Source organism: Euprymna scolopes, chromosome 17, assembly GCF_053919585.1.
Source record: "Euprymna scolopes isolate OS-2025 chromosome 17, ASM5391958v1, whole genome shotgun sequence".
Classification (NCBI taxonomy): domain Eukaryota; kingdom Metazoa; phylum Mollusca; class Cephalopoda; order Sepiida; family Sepiolidae; genus Euprymna; species Euprymna scolopes.
Window position 1 is genome coordinate 16,498,680 of NC_136498.1, and position 24,531 is coordinate 16,523,210.

General features: G+C 31.9%; 1 protein-coding gene and 1 pseudogene across 4 annotated transcripts in view; one reads left to right on the top strand and one right to left on the bottom strand.

Moving 5' to 3' along the window:
• The window catches only part of LOC145296694 (uncharacterized), an 80,602-nt gene that overhangs the window by 25,891 nt on the left and 30,180 nt on the right, over window positions 1-24,531 (bottom strand). The window contains exons 8-11 of one of the 4 annotated variants that reach the window (XM_080142662.1): window positions 21,415-21,462; window positions 19,686-19,778; window positions 13,009-13,062; window positions 4,084-4,230 (exon numbers count right to left, since the gene is read on the bottom strand). In XM_080142662.1, the coding sequence (XP_079998788.1) occupies window positions 4,084-4,230; window positions 13,009-13,062; window positions 19,686-19,778; window positions 21,415-21,462 (342 nt within the window). The remainder of the gene's footprint in view (window positions 1-4,083; window positions 4,231-13,008; window positions 13,063-19,685; window positions 19,779-21,414; window positions 21,463-24,531) is intronic. The other 3 variants (XM_080142663.1, XM_080142664.1, XM_080142665.1) reach the window with 3 other exon arrangements.
• Window positions 18,584-18,717, top strand: LOC145297186 (U2 spliceosomal RNA; annotated as a pseudogene).

The window sequence follows — 24,531 nt, forward strand, 5'->3', positions numbered from 1 at the left end:
GAGGCGTTTTTAGCACTGAAAGTCCCCGGGGATGTGAATCAGAATTTTGCCAGGGTCACCCATACTGGATTTGTATTAAGAACAATGGGCTCCAGATTTTGGCCAAGTTTAAAACAAATCTAATGGATGGCTCAAAATTTATGGGGAAAAATGTGTCAAAAAAAACTTTCACTGTGCACATCTATTTAATGAAATACAATTTGTGGCAAAATTTCAGAAAAAACTAATGGACGGTTATCTGACAATAGTCCGGACTAACGAACGCCACTGAAAACCTAGGTACCTCTCCAATAAATCAGGGGACCAATATGAATATCAATACATACAAGAAAAAAAAAAAAAATTAATTATAAATATATATATATATATATATATATATATATATATATATATATAGTCATCCACATAGAGTACTGTTTCGTTATATATACAAAAAAATAGGTACTGGAAATGAAAGGCATAAAAAAAGTTGAAGAAAAAAAATGGAATAAGAGCGAGTAAATAAGGGAATTATTTATACTATACATAAATTTTTAGAAAAAGACAAAACTAGGAAAAAGTATCCCATAGTCCATTTAATAAAAATAAATTCATAAAAAACTGAATATCAAATAAAAACACACAAAAAGGTTGAGAAAATACTGAGACAAGAGACAATTACAACAGTTTTTTGCAGAAAACAATTTGGCCAACGAACAAAAATTTTAATGTGTTTTTCAAACATGCGAGTTAAATAAAAATGCAAACAGACAGCATCAATTTAGAAAGGAGAAAAAGAATGATTTTGGTAAAAAAATGGTAAACATTATCAAAACATCTGTGGTTGCTTCATTTTTTTCTTTTCAATACTAAAAGAAAGCAAAATAAAAGATTCAAAATGAAAAACAGATAACTTTAGTTTTTACATAAAAAGATATCAAAACCTAATCCAACCATAATCAAACGACATATCAAAACCGTAATCAAACGACATATCAAAACCGTAATCAAACGACATATCAAAACCGTAATCAAACGACATATCAAAACCGTAATCAAACGACATATCAAAACCGTAATCAAACGACATATCAAAACCGTAATCAAACCAAATATCAAACCCTAATCAAATTGCTAACAAATAATGGTACTTTTGCATTATAATTAGACATCTAAAATGAAATAAATTGCATCAGAAGTGAAAACACTTTTATATAATTATGTGTAATGTTGAAATTAGTAAAAATTTTAAAAATCATAAAAATCATCCAATAGAATATTTACTAGAAGAATTTTTTTATAGAAAAAAATAGTTATTTTTCTAATGGAATTCCATCATTAATTTTAAAAGAAACAGATAATAAATTTGCTTCTTTTAAAAATTTATTGAACACAAAAGCATAAGAAGAACCCTATAAGAGTGATTGTAACATATGGCACTGATAAAGAATATATATATATATATATATATATATATATATATATATAAAGATAGAAAATATCAGGATTGCCATTTTGTAGTCCATAAATCTTCATCTTGTCTTGTTGGATATGGAGAAAATTTTTTACTAAGTTTAGGTAAAAAAGACAAACTTCTTCCTCACCAATTCAATTCTATTCAAACATTACACCAATACACAACAAACATGGTCTGGAAAGAGTTATGAAAAACAAGAATACAAAATATGTTTGAGTCCGTAAACATGCATATACTGTAAAAGATGGAGTCCAGGGTTTTATCTTGCCTAAGCCATGGTGAGAGACAAAAAAAAAAAAAAAGAAAAAAAAAAAAAAAAAAAAAAAAAAGAGATACAACTTCTTGTTAACACGACACTTAAAATCTGACTGTTCATAAATTATATCAGAGAAACTTGATGCCATCTTTGAAAATATATTAAAAGTTTTAATTTGAAAATTAAGAAAACCAAATAATATAATTTTATTAAATAATTAAAATCATTTTTTTTCTGAGACTTTCATTGTTAAAACAACTTACTCATATAATAGTGTTTATTAGAAAATAGAGAAAAAAAGAAAATAGCAAAAAATAGAAGAAAAGATAGAAGAGAGAAAAGTCACAAGAGAGAAAAGATAGAAAAGATAGAAGAGAGAAAAGTCACAAGAGAGAAAAGATAGAAAAGATAGAAGAGAGAAAAGTCACAAGAGAGAAAAGATAGAAAAGATAGAAGAGAGAAAAGAGAGAAGAGAGAAAAGAGAGAAGAGAGAAGAGAGAAAAGAGAGAAGAGAGAAAAGAGAGAAGAGAGAAAAGAGAAGAGAGAAAAGTCACAAGAGAGAAAAAATAGAGGAGAGAAAAAATAGAGAAAAAATAGAGGAGAGAAAAAATAGAGGAGAGAAAATAGAGAAAAGAGAAAATAGAGAAAAGAGAAAATAGAGAAAAGAGAAAATAGAGAAAAGAGAAAATAGAGAAAAGAGAAAATAGAGAAAAGAGAAAAAAAAGAGAAAATAGAGAAAATAGAAAAATGAGAAAAAGAGAAAAAAAAGAGAAAATAGAAAAATGAGAAAAAAAAGAGAAAATAGAAAAATGAGAAAAAAAAGAGAAAATAGAAAAATGAGAAAGAGAAAATAGCAAAGAGAAAATAAAAAGAAAATAGAAAAAGGGAAAATAGAAAAAGAGAAAATAGAAAAAGAGAGAAAATAGAAAAAGAGAGAAAATAGAAAAAGAGAGAAAATAGAAAAAGAGAGAAAATAGAAAAAGAGAGAAAATAGAAAAAGAGAGAAAATAGAAAAAGAGAGAAAATAGAAAAAGAGAGAAAATAGAAAAAGAGAGAAAATAGAAAAAGAAAAGAGAAAATAGAAAAAGAGAGAAAATAGAAAAAGAGAGAAAATAGAAAAAGAGAGAAAATAGAAAAAGAGAGAAAATAGAAAAAGAGAGAAAATAGAAAAAGAAAATAGAAAAAGAAAATAGAAAAAGAGAGAAAATAGAAAAAGAGAGAAAATAGAAAAAGAGAGAAAATAGAAAAAGAAAAGAGAAAATAGAAAAAGAGAGAAAATAGAAAAAGAAAAGAGAAAATAGAAAAAAAGAGAAAATAGAAAAAGAAAAGAGAAAATAGAAAAAGAAAAGAGAAAATAGAAAAAAAGAGAAAATAGAAAAAGAAAAGAGAAAATAGAAAAAGAAAAGAGAAAATAGAAAAAGAAAAGAGAAAATAGAATGGAAAAAATATAAGAGACTAAAATAAACATCATCCTCAAAAATAAGAGACAGAAAAAGAAAACTGAAAAGAGAAAAGATGAGAGAAAAAAGAATGGAAAAAATATAAAAAGACTAAAATAAACATTATCCCCAAAAATAGAAAAATAGAGAAAACAGAAATGGAAAAAAATAGAAATAAAATAGAAAAAAAATAGATTGGAAAAAGTATGAGACTAAAATAAACATTATCCTCGAAAATTGAAAAAAAAAAAGGTGAAAAAGGAAAAAATAGAAATGGGGGGGGGGGAACATGTGAAAAAATAGAATGGAAAAAATAGAAAAATTGGGGAAAAGAGATAAGGAAAAAAAAAAAAGAAATAAAAAAACTGATAAGAAAACAAAATAAACAAAATAAATACAAGAAAAAGAAAAGTAACAAAAAAACAAACAGGAAATAACAGAAACAAAACAAAAAAAATAGGAAATAGAAAACTAGAAAAAAAAGAAAAGAAAAAACAGAAAAAAAAAAACAGAAAAAACAAAACAAAAGAAAACACAAAATGAGAAAACAGAAAAGCAAAAAAAGAAAAAATACAAACAACCCAAAACATTTTATGAAAGGAATGCAGAAACAAAGTGCAAGACATTTAGTATGTGTGCAGATACATTAAATTACTACAGAGTTAACTAAAAATTAGAGCAAAGGAATTAGGGGGAGAAACCAAACAAAATTGAGAATGCACAGATTGGGGAGTGAGGAAAGGAAAAGTGAAACGTTAATGTGGTGATATCTCTGAGGAGAGAAAAAAAAATGTAGGGAAATACCTACCTAAACAGTTGGTGCAAAAAAAAAGGGGGGGGGGAAGGAGGTGATGAAAAAAAAAAAAAAAAAAAAAAAAACATGAAGCTGTATCTAAAAAAAAATTAAAAATGGAGGGTTGAAAAATACCTACCTAGATTTACGCTCAGGAGAAGAATCTTTGTCTTCATCCTTCAGAGGAAGCGAACATTCTCGTGTTAGTTTGGGTGGAGACGGAGAGACATACTTTTTTTTCACTGGAGACTTCTGTCGGCTACGACTGCGAGACCGCCTCTTTGTACTGAGAGTAGACAGAAAGAGGAATCGAGGGATAAGATGACCAATTTAACATTGGTGCCATTAGCGAAAGCTCTTCAGAAGTTCCGAAATCCACAATTCTAGAAGTGTTAATCTAAAGAGATTTGAATAAAACAAGGAACTGGGATATTGATTTAGGAGCAGTGAGCAATAATGTACCAATCAACAATAATGTCTCTTTGGTCTGGAAATGCCAACTGAATGATGTGTGTTTGTTATCCATTTGTCTTCTTAAGCAGGAATGTGAGTGTTTATTTACCTCCTCCCCAGGGAAGGTTACGCACAAGGTCAAGTGATTTTAGGTGAATAAACTGGATTCAAGCTTAGCACACTTAGGTTTTCAATCTCCGCCAACATGGATGCAAGTAGCCAAATGCAAAAATGCTAAAATCCAGTGGAGGGTGGGAGGTTGGGTTCACATCATGGTCCCCTTTATGTTTGTAAAGAAGGTAAGACCGAAAATAATATTGTTCCTAAACCATTCCAATCAGTTTCAACTAAGATTGTCAAAATTAAGAGAACAACACTGAGTATACTTGTGGTGGGAAAAGAGACAGGATGTCATTGTTTGATGAAACAGAAATCATCTAACTCTTATTCATTTTATAAATTGCCCAAAGTCTTAGCCTTCACAGCAAAATTAATATTTTCAGTTTTTAAAGAGAACTGCTATAAGAAAGAATAATCAACTTTTTCTGATTGAAAGAAAAAGCAAATATTGATTTTTAAAAATTTGCATCCATGAGGGGCTCTAATAATTTAAGTAGAAATCCACTTTTTCTACATTAAAAAAAATGCAGAATTCTGATAAAAAGTGGAGAACTCACATCACTGCACACATACACAAAAAAAAATAAATAAATAAAAAATTTACAGTTGGAGAGTAGAGCTCAAAACAGAGCAAGTATATTTTAGATAAATAAAAATCAGCTGATTACAAAAAAAAAAAAAAAAAAAAGACACTAAACAAGTTTGTGTCTTTTAGGTTTTACCATTTGTGTACGATAAGTTAAGGCACAATAAATTACTCCTGCTAATTATCCATTCATGTGATATTAGGCACGTTATTCGCACAACTTGATATTCTTGTCAAGAACAAGTAAAATACTTCTTTTAACTTTATATTTTTTTAATGTTTTACTTGCTGGTTTAATTAATAACCTTTGTTAGGTTAATAAGAACCTTAGTTAAGTTAATTACGAAGTAAATAAAGAAAAACATAACTTTGTTCTTTAAATAACTTCACCGTGTGTGTGTGTGTGAGACTATGAGTAAAACATAAAAAAATGTTTTCAAGTTAAAAGAAATATTTTACTTTTTTAAAATCATGAATGTTTTTGATAATGTTTGCTTTTCGTTTTTAATAGTAAATGCTTATCCAAAAATTAGCAATATAAATTACGTACATCAACAAACTATTGAATTCTTTTCAGTCTGAAAAAGAATAAAAATAGCATGCCAATTTGTCTAAATCAATATATATATATATATATATCTCCCCCCCAAGTCTGGAAAAAAATCAGGATCTATTTGTCATGCCTAAACATCACACGAATAGATAATCAGCAGGAGGCATTTGTCATACATAAATAATAAAACTGGTGTTATTTTTAAAATAAATTTATAGTAAAAGGCTGGTAATATTTTCATATGAAAACAAAAAACAAAAGAAACAATCATTTGTCTCAAGACATTAAAGAGAGAGAGCAGTGGATAAAACAAATAATCTCCAGGACGGACTGGATCCTTAAGTATCACATCTGCACTTGCAATTATTGAAAAGAAAATAGAGATTTATTTTAAAGGTTGAACAAACTTGTAAGAGTTTAAAATCATTAAAATGTTTTAAATTCAAATAAAAATGTGATTATCTTTTTTTTTTTTTTTAAACAGCCAAAGAATTAAGAAAAAAAAAAAAAAAAAAAAAACATTGTTTACATGTTTTAAACTGTTTTCCACATCTTAGTGGTCAGCATTTTCACAATGGTAATTTATAACTGAACACTTTATTTAATCCACTGAGGCAGACAGTTCTCTTTTGTGTTCCATACCTTTTAGAGATCTCATTTTTTCAAAGGAACTAAAGTGCACATTTCATAGGATTCAAAAACTCTGACACTTGTGTGTAGGTACAACTTTTTTTGGTTTTCAGTTAGAACATTTGGAGAGTGCATAACAGAGGCAGAAAAATGTAATTTCTAGACCGGATCGAAAAGTTTTTTTGTTTTTTTTCATAACATACAGAATTGTGAAATTTTTGAATGCATGTTTTTTAAAACAAAATAGACTTTTTTTTCTTAATAAAATATAAAAATAAAGTTTTTGTAACACATTTTGTCATTTGTGCAGAGGCATAGCATCTTTGGTTACATGCTTTATTAAAATTAAAACAGAATTTCTTTTTTTACATTTTCATCCCAAACAAGGCACAATGCTACTTTGATGTAGAGGCTACTATTAGAGACAAAAATTGCAAGGATACTATGTAGGGGATTGAGCAGCAACATTACACTTTAACTTCTGCATATCAATACAGTTGGGGAAGCAGGAACCGAGAAGTTTAGCAGTTCTGGGAAAGAAACTATTAGAGTAGAAGGCTTTCTAACATCTAGAGATCTCTACTGAGATGGTTTTGTCGGAGGTATTTATGTCCACCACTAAAATACTTGTAAAACAGGCAGAGGGATGCAACATTTCATCTATGGGACAGAGGTTGAAGCTTAGATGAAGTTCGGAACCTATTAGGTTGATGATTCTCTTTTGAATCATCTATAAGTGAGAGACTAGTAGTAGATGCACCAACCCAAATGTGATAACAATACTCCATCCATGGGTGAATGGTGGCCTTGTAGAGGTACAGAATACTTTCAGGCCTAAATAACTTTCTAGCACAGCAGAGAAAGCCTACCTTCCTTGTAGCAGCCTTGACAATACCCTCGAGGTATCTGTTCCAACTCATGTTCCCTGTGAACGTTAAGCTGAGGAGTTTGAACGAGGAACTTTCAGGTAATGTGTCTTCAGTCATAGCTATTGGAGGTTGAGAAGGTTTCTTGCAATTATTCCCAAGCTTAGTCTTGGCAGTATTGAACGTTACCATCCATTTTTGTCCTCATTTCACTTCTAGGGTTTCCCCATTGTCTTGGATATTATGCCTATTATAGAGTGTAGTGTCATCAGCAAATATGCCCATCTCAGAAACAATTTTATCAGGAAGGTCATTTATGAATATCAGGAATAATAAAGGTTTCAATTTTTCAATTTCAATAAACAATCGATTAATTATTTGTATTTATTTTTTGTAAATAAAAATAAAAACAAATAATGTATATATTGCCTAAAAATACATACAAGAAGTCTTAGATGCTGAAGAATGACACTAGTTAATTATTTAAGTTCCTTCAGTGAATTGGATAAAGGATTCAGTTTAAAATTTGCAGAAATACAACAAAAACAGGCATGTGAAGAAGGCCTAAGTGTATAATGGTCAAAAAATTTCAAAACTGGCAACAACCAAACAATAACTGAGAAAATTTATTAAAAAAATAATTTATTGAATAAGAATTAAAATGGATACAATTAAGTTAAAAAAAATAAAACAAATAAAATTTTTTGTGGATGACTTGTTTATTTTTAAAATTATATATAGAACCATAGTCATCATTTGCATTTCATGCTTTTTCCACATTTAGTGCCTGTTAATCTTTTTGATTCAGTTCTTTCAGTAGGGATCGAACTCAATGATCGAGAGCAATCTAGCTACAAATGGATTGAATATAGAGTCCAGTTTAAAATTCCCAGGTTATCAACTATCATTAAAAAAAGAAAAAGGCATCTGAAGCTGGTCAGATAACAGCCAAAAGGGTGTGAAAATTACCACAACGAAGACAAGGAAAAAAAAAATGACAAAACATGTAAATAACAATATGTAACTTCTCAGAAATATTAAAAACAAAATAAACATAAAAAAAAGGAAAAGAAATTTCAATCAAAACTTTTTACCCAGGATTTTTGGTTTCGAATTTTAAGAACTCGCAATCTTGGAAAACTAAGAATTTTGATTTTTGTAATTGCTCTTATTGGAGGTTTTCCAAAAATGTTAATTTAAATACATGAAGATTTGCTAAGAATTTTAAAACCAGAAAAAAAGACTTTATATCTGACAATTTAAATGCTTTAAAATTTGGATGACTCACTTTTTTTCAACTATTAAAAGATTAGAATAGCTGACTTCTTTACAAAGAGTGAAAAAGGATTGTTTAAAAAAAAAAAAAAAAGGAGGCTAACATGTCAATTGACTTATTTTACAAAACAAATCTTTAGCAAATTCATATTTTAACATTTTTAACAACAGCATTTTTTGTCTTCTAGATGTAATATAATAATCTTATAAAATGATATTTGCAAGACTATCATAGTACCAGAATATTAACTGTGATGATTTTCATTTTTGATAATACCGATACATAAAAAAAAAAAAAAAAAAAAAAAAAAAAAAAAAAAAAGGTCGTAGAAAAACACCAGTGGCTCATAAAACTGCGGATCATAGCTTTTTTTTACCTGGGTAGTAAGCGAAAGAGAAAGGGTAACAATATTAAATCAAATCCATGCAACAGGCTAGGTCAAAATCTGCTAAGGAGAGAAGGGGGGGGTGGTCAAAAGACCAAGCGGGTAACCAGAAAAGAAATCATAAAGGAGAATAGACAGAAAGATGGCAAAAATTGCAAGAGTAAAATATTAAACTCATAGCTCAATTTTTATACAGAATGTATAAATATATCGTTTTAAGACATTGAAAAATATTGATACTTTCAACACTCATATTTGTTTGAATTAAGAAAATCCATTTCTTAACCAAAAAAATCTTTTAAATCCGTATGAAACTGTTAATGGATTTGAACTATGCCACCCCCATTATGTATTTTCAGGTCTTTTTATTTTTTAGACACCAAAATCTGTTTTCTTGTCCTAAACTTTAGTTTGTTTGACTAAAACAAAACAGAACCATAAAAGTGATTTAGAAACACTTTTCTATTATTCAGTCAAATCATTTGTTTTCGCTTTTGTTAGTTTTCTGCCAATAATGACAGTAATGCCTACTGACTGCAGCCTCTATGGTTAGGGCTTTAGAATCTCACTGAAGTCAACCACGCTGAGGAGTTGTAAAAATGACAGAACACACGCAAGCTAGTTGAATATTTAGCTGTCATCACTAACAAAACAACAACGAAAGCAAAAACATGTAAGTGCGATAAAATGTTCTTTATGTCAAGTCAGACTGTGACCTAACAGTAAAGGTTCTCAACTGCAGCCTCTGTGATTGGGGCTTCAAGTCATACTAATGAGTCGTAAAAACTAGTGGTGGGACGATTAATCGGAATCGGAATCGTTAATCGTGTATTTTGGGAGGTATCGGAATCGGAATCGCATCGTTAAAAAATACCTTAATTTTCCGATTCCTTCATTACGATTCTTTTAGTCTGATGTTGAAAAAAAGAAAAAAAAATTCCTGATATTTCTAACCGCAAGAGAGAAATAAAAAGAAACCAAAGAAATTCATTATTAACAGGGCAATGCTTAGTGCCCCTCCCTTACAAGGTTCATTCATTCAGATCTATTGTAATCAAAACTACAAAAGAGTTAACTTGAAAAGAAGTATGCAGGGCTCTACATTGCGAGTAAATGAAAATGCTTTTTCAACTTATATTTTCTTAAAATAAAACGAGCAAAGTCAAATTATTTAAACAGTAAAAGGTTTAATAGAACAATATACTTTTTTTTTCTTTTTTTAAAAGAAGGCTTTTGAAAGAAATATCTCTAAAATGAAATTGATCACGTTGTATTATTTCGCAAAGCTTTGACAGTAGTCGGTTTCTTTTGAAGTTTCAAAAAAATCGACCCCATACCTATCTCTTCCAAACCTAAAGTTATTAAATAACCCCTTCGTTAATTTAAGGGTAATTAATTCAATTCAGTCAAGTTTTTTTTTTTAATTTCATTGAAATAAAATCCATTATTTTTTTTTCTCCAGAAAGATAAAACCCTGAATTTGATTATATTAAAAGCAGAATAATATAATCTTTTTTCTAGAATTTTAAATTGAAAATTAAAAGTGTTTTGCGCAGTTCTTTGCCGAACGAAAAAGAAATTAATATATATATTTTTAAAAGGTTTTGTAATCAGTTAATTTTTATGTCTAAATAATATTTATGATTAATTAAATAATTTCATTTTAAAAAGTATTTATAAATAGAATTTTACTAAGGACTTATATCTGGGCAGGAGCTGCCAAAAACAGCCTATCATGCCTTGACAGAGTACAAAATAGACTTCGTGGTTTAGTGGGGGATGCCCTTTTCTCTACCCTGCAACCCCTCTCCCACAGAAGAGACGTTGCGAGCCTATCCTTGTTTTATCGTTATTTTCATGGCAGGTGCTCGTCAGAACTCCAATCCCTGGTCCCCCCCTCGCCAATCTTTCACGAAAAACACCCGTCTAGCTGAATCCACTGTGAAAAATTTCCCCCACTTTGTATCTGTGCCTAAATCAAAACGCGGATTTCATGAACAAAGCTTCTTTCTTAGAACTGCACACCTGTGGAACTCTGTTCCGTCTGCCTGCTTCCCTCCGGACTACAACTTGGATGTCTTCAAGTCTAATGTTAACAAATCCTAATGAACCGCCCCCTTAAGTAAACACTTCATCAAATCTCCTCACTAACGTAATGTACTTGCAATAACCCTTATCCCTGAGTGGCTTCCGGGCCTTGATAAGTGGTGAACACTGTAAAAAAAAAAAAAAAAAAAAAAAAAAGTTGGGTTTGTATTACTGTACACATAGATTCGAAAAAGTTGTCAAAAAACAAATATATAAGAAATAAATGTTATCAAAAGCAAGATAAGTTATTTTTCTACCTAACTGGATATATTTTTCGGGTTTTTATTCAATGTAACATGTTTATTCAGCTCGAAAAGCACACAGTGTTTACCGATGTATTGGAAAATTCAAAATGGCGCCCGAGACTCTCTTTAACACGGTAAGTTTGGGAAAAGATGTTATAAATAATAAACTATACAAAATACTGCTAGAAACTCGCTCAATATATGTTACCGTGACATATTTTGATATATATTCGGTGTTTTTTTTAATAGTATTTTGTCTAGTTTATTATTTATAACACCTTTTCCCGAACTTACCATGTTAAAGAGAGTGTCGGGCGCCATTTTGAATTTTCCAATACATCGGTAAACACTGCATGTTTTTCGAGCTGAATAAACATGTTACATTGAATAAAAACAAAAAAAATGTATCCGGTTTGGTAGAAAAGTAACTTATCTTGCCTTTGATAATATTTGTTTGTTATATATTTGTTTTTTTGACAACTTTTTCGAATCTATGTGTACAGTAATTTATAAATTATTAAATTAAATATTTATCTTTTTTATATTTAATTAGTATATATTTTCTTTCTCTTCGGCTATATTTTTTTTTATTGAATTCATTAAATCTGTTAATTATGAGGACCAAAATAATGAATCGTGTGTATTTATTCTCTAATTTTCTTGTTTTTGTTCTGTTATATAAATTCTATTTTATTTGTTTTTTCTCTGAAGGATAAATTCTATTTTCTTTGAGTTTTTTTTTCTGTATTCCAATTAAGTAAAATAAATTTTCTCTAGAATAAATTTTGCTAATTTTTCCGTTTAGTTTGCTATATAATAATTTTATTTAATCCAAAACACGACAGTGTAGACATAAAATATCTCTTCCAAAGTTAGGGAACATATTTGGGAACTACCGACTATAAGTATAAAACTACCTGGTATATTTCAAAACAATAAATTCCCTAGGAATCGGAATCGGAATCGTACTTGGTATCGGAATCGTTAATCAATATTTTCCTGGAATCGGAATCGGAATCGTATAAAAATTAGGAATCGTCCCAACACTAGTAAAAACGCTAAAACATGTTTGTGAATAATCATATTTTATATAACTTAATATTACAACAATCAATCGGAATACACTATTCTTCCCGTTTGCAAAGCAGCAACTGGAATTGAATTTTAATAGCTAATCTTTACCATATCAAAACATACTTACATTTGTTTCTGGATGTCCAAAGGGTCACTCAAGATGAGCCGCAAATGACTGTATTCTATTGTTTCTGATTTTTCTACAGGTTGATGTATGTATATTATCACTTCCTACATGTAAGCATGAAACACTAGTGTCCATAATTATCAAAATAATTTTAATGTTTAAAAAAAATATTAGTTATGAAACCCTTTCACCAAATTAAAGTTGAAGCCTCTTTAGAGAATTAAGAAAAAAAAAAAAAAAAAAAAAAAAAAAAAAACCAGCCAAATTTTGCACAAATGTAATATTCCAAGTTCTGGTCGTTGAATACTCTGACTGTTTACTATGTATGCTGGCTGAATTGGAATTTACAGACACTCAATTTCCCTCAATCCGTATGTTAATTGCCAATGGCCTTGAGGTAGAATGTTAGCCTATGGAGTAAAGAGTAACTTTGTGACTGGGTTTGAATCTGCTGACCAGCAATAGTTATCACTTCCTACATTGATGATTACATAAGCACAAAAGTATCTCTACATATAAAATTAATTGCTAATATTTATTCAAAATATATATACTCAGATAGACATGCTAGCAGGGTTTGTACCAGAAATGTAATGATGGGTGTCTGAAGAAGGAATATCAGGTTTTTCTTTTGACTAGAAAGAGAAATAAAAATGCTTACCGTTGAGGTGGTGTTCTCGATCTCCTAGCACTGTAAGCCTTTGGAGGAGTACGTCTGAAATATGCAACAAACTCAGTTAAATAATAGGAAAAAAACAAAAAAAAATATGTCCCTTTGTTAAGGCACAAGTTAACAAAATGGATTCTAGAATTCATTTTCAATAAATATTTTACGATTAACATTTTAAAGTTATCTTTGTTTGCATATCATATATAAACACTGCATCTGAGTAAATACTAGTCTGTTTTTAATAAAATCTTGGTTTGACTCTGATAAGATCATGACAAAAGAACATTAAAATACCAACAAGGTTAATTGGTGTTGCCTCTGGATCATAGCACTGATGATTGTTTTACGGCAGGTTTTATTTTTCATTAATAAGTGATTGTTTATCAAGGTCCAAAGGCCACTCAAGGATAAGGGTCAATGAGTTTGTCAAGTGGACGGTGAGACATCATGAAGATTGGTAAGAAATGGTTGAAACTGTTCAGAATTTATTTAAGAGGACCTTTTGCCAGATCTGCCTACTGATCTAATCTAATATATCCATAAGCGAGCAGTTCTAAAAAAGCCCTGTTTATGGAATCTAAGTTTGGGTGTAGGCACAAATAAAGAGTATGGGAAATTGTTGATAGTGGTTCTGGCTAGACGAGTGTTTTTTGTGAAAGTCTGGCGAGGAGGGACCATAGATTGAAGTTCAGATGAGCATCTGCCATGAAAATACCGATAAAACAGGGACAGGCTTGCTACGTTTCTTCTGTGGGGAAAGAGGTTGCAGGGAAGAGAAAAGGTCACCCCCTCCCCACTAAGCTACAAAGTACAATCTAAAAATAAGCTTAAACCAGGCTTAGGGTCAAACAAATCCAACTTGCCTCCTCCCTTAAGGCTTGCATTCACAAATATCCGTGGGCTTAGAACTAATTTAGCTGATGTTGAAGCATTTCTCCTAACAAATACCCCGGATATCTTAGCACTAAGTGAGACTAACCTACACTCCTCCATCCCCTCTAACTACTTTAACATGCCTGGGTATCTCCCACTCTGCCGTAAGGACTGACAGATATATGCACGGACTTGGAGTTTACATTCGTAATACCCTTCCCTTGACTAGAGAAACAAACCTAGAAACGGATGATCAAGCCTTAATGTGCTTTTGACTAATTATGCAACACAACATTAGCTACTTTTACTTTCTCTACCGCTCTCCTTTGACCCAAGACTGCACCATAATAAACAAAGTATCTGACAGCATAGACACAGCACTCTCCTTCGACACTAGCGTCCAAGTACATGTATTTGGTGACTTTAATGTCCATCACAAAAACTGGCTTGGATTCTCTACTTACACAGATGCAGCGGGCAGCGCAACTCATAGCTTCTCTATATCTCACTCCCTATCACAAATTGTCACTTTTCCAACCCGTTTCCCTGATCAGGAAGAACAACACGCATCACTTTTTTTGACCACAGTTCCTGATGATTGTATAACGAAAGCCGACAGCCCACTTGGGAACGCTGATCATGCAGTGATAATGGTTGAAATCGCCCTAAACTCTGGACCCAAAACTGAAAAGCCAGTGCTCAAAACAACGACAATCACAAGGTTCTTTGCTCAGCAACCGAGAAGGCTAACATGCTTGCCAGTTGGTTTGCCTCAAAGGCAGCATGCATTCCGCAGGTTTAACCGACATAAGTCCAGTTCAAACAGACAGAAGTACATAGAAGCTAGAAGTAACGTTAAGAAAGAAATAGCGATAGCTAAGAGGGAATTTACGGAAACCACTAAAAAACGCATCAAAGCACAAAAACTAGCAACTCGTGACTTCTGGAAAATCTACAACAGTGTAGTAAATAATGGGCAATCAACAATTCCCCCACTAACCAACAATCATGAGGTTGTTTGCTCAGCAACCGAAAAGGCTAACATGCTTGCCAGTCGGTTTGCCTCAAACTCCACACTGGACCCTTCCAACCACCCCCTACCTCAATTTCCTATGCTAACAGACGTCACTCTAGACGATCTGAAAATCACCCCTGCTCAGGTGCATGCTATCATAAAAAACCTTGACACTTCAAAAGCATGTGGACCTGATCTCATCCCAGCTGTGCTATTAAAAAAGTGCTCAGCCGAAGTAGCTTCAGTTCTCTCCAAACTCTACAACAAATGCCTTAATGAATCTTGCTTTCCAGGCTGTTGGAAAACTGCTTCTGTGGTACCAATATTCAAGAATTCTGGCGAAAGAACTGACCCATTAAATTATCGCCCTATTAGCCTCCTCCCACTTTTTGCCAAAATATTTGAGACCTTAATTAACCATGCTCTAGTCCAGCACCTTACAGATGCTAAACTTCTGACCGACCAACAATATGGATTTAGACAAGCCCGTTCCACAGCAGACATCCTCATTGTAATCTCTGAACGTATATACCATTCACTGGACAAGGCGGGAGAGGGCAGAGTGGTAGCTCTAGATATATCTAAGGCTTTTGACAGGGTATGGCATTAGGGTCTCCTCAGGAAGATTAGATCATACGGTATCACTATTAGAATACTTAACATAATTAAACCCTTCTTAGCTAAGAGAAAAATCCAGGTTGTCCTCGACGGTCGTACATCTAAACAATATGATATAAATGCGGGAGTGCCTCAGGGATCTATCCTTGGACCTCTGCTGTTCCTGATATTCATAAATGACCTCCCCCGACAAAATTGCCTCTTAGATGGGTATATATGCTGATGACACCACACTCTATAGCAGGCACGACAGGAAAACAAATGAACATATATCTAAAGTAATGGCAGAAACACTAGAGGATGACCCCCAATCAGTAGTGGAATGGGGACAAAAATGGATGGTCACGTTCAATGCCGCCAAGACTAAACTGGTTTCATTCAATAATTTCAAGAAACCTCCTCTACCACCTATAGCAATGGCCAACGACTCTTTATCTGAGAGTACGTTTTTCAAGCTCCTTGGCCTAACGTTCACAGGAAACATGAGTTGGAACAATTACATCGAGGGCATTGCCAGGGCCGCTGCAAGGAAGGTGGGCTCTCTCTACCATGCTAGAAAACTACTAACACCCGAAAGTATCCTGTACCTTTATAAGGCAACCATTCGCCCATGTATGGAGTATTGCTGTCATATTTGGGCTGGTGCATCGGCTACTAGTCTCTCGCTCCTTGACAGGATTCAAAAGAGAGTCGCAAATCTGATAGGCCCTAAACTGGCATATAAGCTTCAGCCTCTGTTCCATCGACGAAACGTTGCATTCCTCTGCCTGTTCTACAAGTATTTTAATGGTGAATGCTCTGATGAACTGCAAGCACTTGTGCCCCCACGACGTGAACACCCTCGACAGACCCGACAAGCTGCAAAATCCCACCCCCACACTGTAGAGATCCCTAGATGTAAAAGATCTTTCTACTCCAGTAGTTTCTTCCCCAGAACTGCTAGACTTTGGAATTCCATTCCAGGTCACTGCTTCCCCAACTGTACTGACATGCATAAGTTCAAGTGCAACGTGAACCAACATCTTGCTGCCCAAATCCCTACATAGTACCCCAGTAGTTGTTTCCCCTGATAGTAGCCCCCTATACCAAAGTGGCAATGTGCCTTGTTTGGGGTGAAAATGTAATAAAAACAAATTTAAAAAAAAAAGAAAAAAAATCTATTTTGAACTTTGTCAAGACAGGATAAGCTGCTTCCAGCAGCACCTGCCCAGATGTGGCAACAGTACTCCATTGTTGGCCGAACCAGGCTTTTATATATCGGTAGAGAATAGTATCAGGAGTGAGATATTAACTGGAGTGGTAGAAGGATCCCACTATTTTTCCAACGACTTTGGCAATGGATTTGATATGCGTGTTCCATTTTAGATGTCAAAACATGAAGCCTCCAAGACGAGAGCCATTCATTTCAATTGATGGTAGCTGGGCAACAGAGCGTTGATTTTGGACCCAGGATGGACCCCTGAGGGACTCCAGCATTAATACTGAGAGTCTCTGATTTCTGCCCACGAACCACTACTCTTAAGAACCTATCAGAGAGAAATGATTTAATAGTTGAGAAGACATTTCCAGCTACACCATCACTGGAGATCTTGTGAAGTAGACCTTTATGCCATACCTTATCAAAGGCCTTTGATATGTCGAGCAATTGCCCTAGAGAGGAAGCCTCCGTCGAGGGATTCGCCAATCCTATGAGATATAACTGTAAGCACGTCTGCTGTGGATCTAGCAGAACGGAAACCATATTGCATGTCACTAAGGTTATTTTTGCTGAAATGGTTGACTACTTCCTTATTTAGCAGAAATTCCAGCAGCTTACTCATGATGTATAGGAGACTTATTGGTCTGTACTGAGAGGGAGATGAGCGATCACCCGAGTTCTTAAATACCGGGCATACTGATGAGATTTTCCGAGGCATTGAGAAGCATTTCTCCTTAAGACAATGCTTAAATAACTTTGTAAGTATGGCCGCTAATTCCAGTTGAAGCCTTTTGAGCACTATAACTGGAATGCTGTCAGGGCCAGTTGCTTTACTGGAATCAAGATTTTTGATTAGCTTGGCAATGTTTGTATGTCACATAGCATGTTTTCTGATATACAAGGGAATACTTGGTCGTAAAAGGTAGAATTAGCTGCAAAGTTCTTGGCAAAGAGATTGGCTTTGTCTGATGCTGACGAGATTAACTCCAGTCCATTGATGATAGTTGGGATAGAGCTCACACTTCTGTTGAGGATTCTGTTTGCTATTTGCCAGAACTGATGGGAGCCAAGCCACTGCCCAGTTACCTTGAACTTGACGGACTGAGCATACAAATCTCTTGCCTTCTTTATTACTTTTTTTGCAGTGATTTTAAATGTTTATGGTTTTGTATTAAAGGAAAGTAACTGATTTCTTTAATCAAGGTGTTACTTCATTTACACAGGTCCATTTCTCAAATTCATAAAAAAGAGAGTTGTCTGTATGTCAAGAGAGAGGAAAAGGCTGAGTATAGGAGAAAAAGAGGGAAAAGGTTGATAGAAAGATAAAGAGACAAAGATATAAAGAGATGCAAGCTTTAATAGTTTTAAATACTTTTACTCCAGGCAACACCAGCTAGTTTATTACAGTCTGTTTTTTTGTTTTTTTTAGAAGAAGAAATGTTTATAGGATGGTTGTAGAAAAGCAGTTTGTAAATTGATTGATAGCATTCTGTTTAAAATCCTTTTAAATCTAGCGTGTTAAAAGTTTGTGTTAAGTACATATTTTATAATGGAAGTGTTCTTTTGTCACATGCACACACACAAATATATTTTTATTAATTATTACGTGCATAAAAGTTTGATCCTAACCTATGCCGACGACAAAGCTAGAAACATGCATGTTCATAGGTATACTTTCATACACATAATAATTAATAAAAATAAATACATCCCCAGAAAAACATAAGGAAGATTCACTCATATATATATATAAAACAAGAGATTATAGTTCTTTAAAAAAACGCTACGGTAGAGGGGGAAAAAAAAGAAAAAAAAAGAAAAATATATATATTAAATTTATTTATACAAACATTGATGGCTACATATCTTCCTTGGCCTTTTGGTCAAGGTCAAAGTGTAGTATCTGTTCTTCAGATGCTGCACTTCTATTTCTTGTTCTCTTTCAGTGGAGGAGAAATCCTTCACGACTGAGACAATTTTTATTTTTGTACCCTTTCTCCACGTTAAAAAACAACCCTGGTGTCTAACTCTGTCCCGTGGGGAGGCATAGTAAATAGGTACATATGTGTATACAAGTTTCTGTAATCACCTGTGCTGGGGAGATTACGTCTTCAGACCAAGAATTACCCTCAAAAAGAGTTTTCGAAGGTAATTCTTGGTCTGAAGACGTAATCTCCCCAGCACAGGTGATTACAGAAACATGTATGCACATACGTAGTCATCAATGTTTGTATAAATAAATTTAATATACTTACTCTGTTTACTCATTGAGCACTTTTTGGTAGCCACATGTTTCAATGAATGTACTTCTAGGAAACTAAACTCTACTATCATAATATATATATATATATATATATATATAAATAAATTCAATAGCTTTTTGTTGTTTTTTTTTTCACAATTAAAAGTAATTAATCAAAGTGATTAAAAAATTAATTAAAAAATAATTATGAAACCTTTTAAAATATTATGCACATTAATTTCTGAGAGAGTTAAAAATTACAAATAATTTATATTAAACGATATCTAATGTAAGATATATGTTTAAAAAGAATGCTTGGATATACAGGGTGGCCGAAAAGTCCCAGGACACTGGCCGAAAATGTTATTATATGTTTTCTGTGTGTTTCATTAAAAAATACTGTGTTTTATTAAAAATACATGTATAGTGTCCTGGGACTTTTCGGCCACCCTGTAGATCAAAAGTCACTGGATAGCAGGTTGTTTTTTTGCGAGTGATAAATATAATTTTAAAATACACTTTTTATACCGGATCTGTGTCAGAGAATTTGATTACTTATGTTGACTGTAAAAATCTACAATTAAAATGCATACTTAAAATAAGGAATCTGCAGTGTACGTCAACTCATATTTGACATCAATATGAAAAAAATAAATTCATGAGTTTTGCATCCTCTTGTTGCATTCATTATTTTCCAAAACTATTTTGAAACTCAAGCTTACTTGGATCTGGAGCGAGATCTTTTGCCGCGTGGACTTCTGGATTTTCTCCCCCGAGATCGAGATCTGTGCCGAGAATGAGACCGATGTCGTAAACTGCAGAATAGAAAGTAGATCATTTAGCATAGAAAAATTAGTATAAAAACATTTGGATCTAATAGCCTTCAAACACCCTCGAATGAGAAAAATTTGTCATAACACCACCTTTCTTTTTGAAAAGTTTTTTTTTATTACTTCCGATTGAATTATAAATTAGGACAATACAGTGTATACTCACATTTCTAATTTTACTATCACAAATTTAAAGTTTTATAAGCCTTAAAAGTTTTACAAGCCAGTTTTATTATACACAAGCTTTTAATAATAATAAAACTGTTTTGTTTTGTAAACTTTGGAGATTCATAAAAACTGAAAAAATTCCCCCTTTATTAAAAAAAACAAAAATGAATGGAGATGTCTCCAAAATCACAAATTGATCAAGTAGTTTATATTGAATTTATCCTAAGCAATAAAACTGGAAGTTAAAAAAAAAAAAAAAAAAAAAAAAGTTAAGACAAAATATGCCCTTTTAGTTGTTGCTCATTCTGAGGTGCCTCAAATCTATTTTATCCACGCATTCAATAGAATACTATAAACCTGAGGAAGCAAAATAAAAACCACAAATAAGCTTAAAAGCAACAAAAGTCTGAGAGTGTACAAAAACATAGGCGCACATATTCTGCTCAGATAGATTATTACAATAAATAATTGCTAATGTTCAAAGAATTTATTTTCTTAAGTTATTAATAGCCACTTGGGCATAAAGGTTAATGAGATTGTCAATTAGTCATGAACAACACTGCGTTAAATTGTTAGAATTGATCATTTAAGTAGACTGTTTGAAAAATATGTTAGCATTAGACTTAAAAAACAACTGTGTTGTATTCATCTGGGAACAACCATGCAGAACACAATAACATAGATGGGAAATTCTTGGGAAAAAAAAAAAAAAACTGTCCATAGAAGTCCAATTTAGATACACAGAGTAAGAAAGGAAAGTTATAATAAAAGGCAAATCTGAATTTTATAGGAAAAAAAAAAAAAAAAAAAAAAAAAAAAGTGTAATAATATGAGAAATATAGATAATTTTTCAAAATTTACCGCAGACATAGAAAGACTATACTTCACATTTTAATTCCGCATTTGTATTTTAATGATAGTATTTTACATATGATATCTAAAATGTTTCAATTAAAATGAACAAGCAGTTGAGAAATAAAATTGCAAAAAAATTTATTGTGAATTACCATTGCTAGATATGGTAGTTTTTTTTTTTTTAAGCAACATTTACCATAATACATTATTCATTTATAAATATAATTTTTTTTTAAATTAAAAAAAAAAAAAATGTACATGAACAAATAAACAATAAGCCCAACTATTTTATAATCTTTAGTCAACATTTCCTGAAGTTTGCGCTTCCAATTTTATGTAAAAATTATTTGATAGGTAGCCAAAACCATATTTAAAACATGTAAATATTTGAAAGTTTTTTAGCAATCAATTGAGAAAGATTGTGACACTTTGGACAAACTCAAGTCAGGCCAATGTCTCAGCACAAATTAAATAAATATTGAAAATAAATAATTTCATAAGAAAATATCCCTTTGTTTCCTCCCCTTTTTTGTGATATTGAATGCATAAGAGAAAAAGAGGGAAGCTAGCAAAGATGTCCAAATAATAAAGCACATACCGATCTTCATTATGGAGTTTGATTTTGGGCTTGACCTCAACAGGTGATCTGGAAAATAATAAATGTTTTACCAAATGCAGGGACATCTGCATGCACTAAGAGGAAACACAGGGGAAAAAAGTTAACGGACACAAAGGAAGGGGAAAATTAAGAAGCTGCTTTGAAAACTCACACAAGCACATCTATATAATATTACACAATGGTAATTTCATTTTTGTATGTAGGTTATCACCCACCACCCCTCTTTAAAGCATAGGATTGGCCAATCACTGAAGATACAATGAAAAAAAAAAAACTTATTTTGAAGAGAATGGTAGTTTGCTTGAAGCATTGCTGGTAACTAAGTATATAGCTATTTATTAAGTCTAAACAATACGAAAAAAAAAAAAAAAAAAAAAAAACAGAATGGTAAAAGAGGAGGAAAAAATAAATAAATTAAAGACAGTTTTTATATTTTGCTCCAAAAAAATTAATCTATTTTTTTAGTAAATCTTTCCCAGACCAGCCTTCTTTGAACATTCTTCTGTAGAGGAGAGGAATGTCTATATTTCTTTTTTGAGAAGAGAGATATTTCATGTTCATACATACATTATCACCTATCACCTCTCTTTTAAAACATGGAATTACCTGAATGTCAAAGATGAACAAAAAAAAAAAAAAAGGAATTTTTTTTTTAAAGAGAATGGTAGTTTTCTTGAAGCACTGCTGGTAAATAAGTATCTGGGCATTTATGAAGGTTGAAATAATATTGTCTCCAATTGTTTATTTTTGTTCATCTATGCTTTCACCATTCTGGTTTTCTGTATTGCTATCAGCCTTCATAAATACCCACATATGAATTGAAAAAAATTTCATCTGATGTCGAACATGAAATTAGGAGTGAAGTACACTTTCTTGGACTTTTGGCTAGAATCAAAGTATTGTAGCTGTTCCGCCCAAAGATGATAAAATATTATGATATTTGCATTTACGCTGGACATCTATAGAATAGAAACATTTTTAAACACAACAGCAGGAGATAACTCTGGAATTTCTACCATTTTTGCAAGTATATTACTATTTCATGTGTAATTATAATGAAATATGTTGCTAGCATATAAATATCAACACTCTTTGTGTAACCTAAAAGCTTAGGGGTTTGGACAATGTTTAATCATTGTAATTTCACACACCCATCTTAGCAGCCAAATAGCATAATGGTTAGAAGTGCTGATTATCGCTTAGGCGGTAGTTTTAATACTGACGAGGTAGTTGCTAGTCTTGCCACATTGAAGAGTTGTGATACAGCGAAACAGTCTGTGGATGACTATAAAATATTTTTATATATAAAATATACAATAATAGACTATATTATTTGTACAATATTTTCAATATTTACTTCAACTAGCCTGATGATTTTCCATCCGAAGAATGAAACAAATTACTGTAATTTACTTGATATAAACATATACTACACACACACACACATTACAAGAACTGTAGGAAATAAGCCATACATTATCCATTACTACTATGCAATTCATACAGCTACATACCTAGAAAACAGAGCTATTAAACTTGACATAGTGATAAGGAACGAGGAGAAAGTAGCAACCAATGGAAGTCAGTGTCCCTAACGAATCTGGCTTAAACAGCGCTGAGTGAGAGAAGTTAACGAAATATCAAAGTTTTATATACAAGACTAAAAGAGACTGGAATCTTAGAAATCATTCCAGTAATTATAAGCACAACTGTGCTCATGAAAAAGGAATTTAAAAAACTACCTGGGGAGTATACTTAGTAAACTGAGCGCAAGAGAGATACAAACAATTGTGCTTAAAGGAACACTTAGAATCTTAAAAATAGATCTGGTTTTGAGATAGGTGAATGTCTGGCATCTTGTAGGATGCCCTATCCTGAACAAAAAAGATTACTTCAGAAAAATCATGACAATCATTTTGAGTATATCAGTTCCAACAAAATGAACTGTATCAATATTTTTTCCATTCTTTCAAATTTTTGGTATGTTGCATTTTTTTTTTTTTTTTTTTTTTTTACTTTGCATGTATATGTGTTCAGGCTCAACTGTTCTTTTGTGTTTGTCAGTCATTTTTGTGAAGTTGGGATGGAATTACCTCAGATCACTTGACTCAAAAATGATTATGTATAATTTTTGTTGATTTCGAAATTATCTTATAAAAGTTCTAGTTCACTTAAAGTATCAAGCATAGAATTAATACTTGCAGCAGTTATGGGTTTCTTATTGGTTTAATTTGAATTCATCTTTGTTCTATATATTTTTATGGGTTTTTTTTTTCTTGATCTATTTGAATTATTAACCAAGTCTAAGCATTTAATATATACGTAACACACACAAAGGTGGTAGTATAAATACTATTATTGAAATTTTAAATGGCCCAACGCCCAGAAATTTTTAACCAATGATAATATTTTAGTTTACTGGCAGCTGAAACTTGCGCTCAAAATCATTCCACCTTCACTATGGCAGATTAAAAACCTACACGTGGTTCCTATTATGAGTACTCAACTCTAAGATAGAATTGAAGAAATGGATGCCAACATTTGAAAGAAGCTCATTCACATGAGTTTTATTTTTATTAGTTACAGAGTTTAAATGAGCAAAATCAAGAATTTAATTAAAAATTAGGAAAATTTTTTTAAAAGAAACGCCAAAATTTTTTTAGTCATTATCATCTGCTTAAAAAACAAAACAAAAAAAAAAACACTAAATAATGATAAAAAGTTCTAGGTATTTTTTTGGCAATGGAGCTTAGAAAAGTCATAGTCAGCCAATTTTCAAACTCACAAAATTTGATCAAACTCCATTCCTTGACACGCATACACGACACTAGCAATGATACACAGCATCACGCATGGTACTAAATCATGATAAATTACATAGAACACAGAAAATAAAAAGTAAAAACTAAACAATCCACTTAATACTGTAATTTGAAATGATTGTGTTTAATTATAGACAAAAATCAAAGTAAAATGTAAATATGGTCTGGCTAAGGTTTGAACTCACTATATCTATCTTCAAATGTTGCACTCTAAACGATCATGTCAAAGTGTTAAGTTTAAAGCTTTTAGTCTATTTAAATATGAAACTTTTTT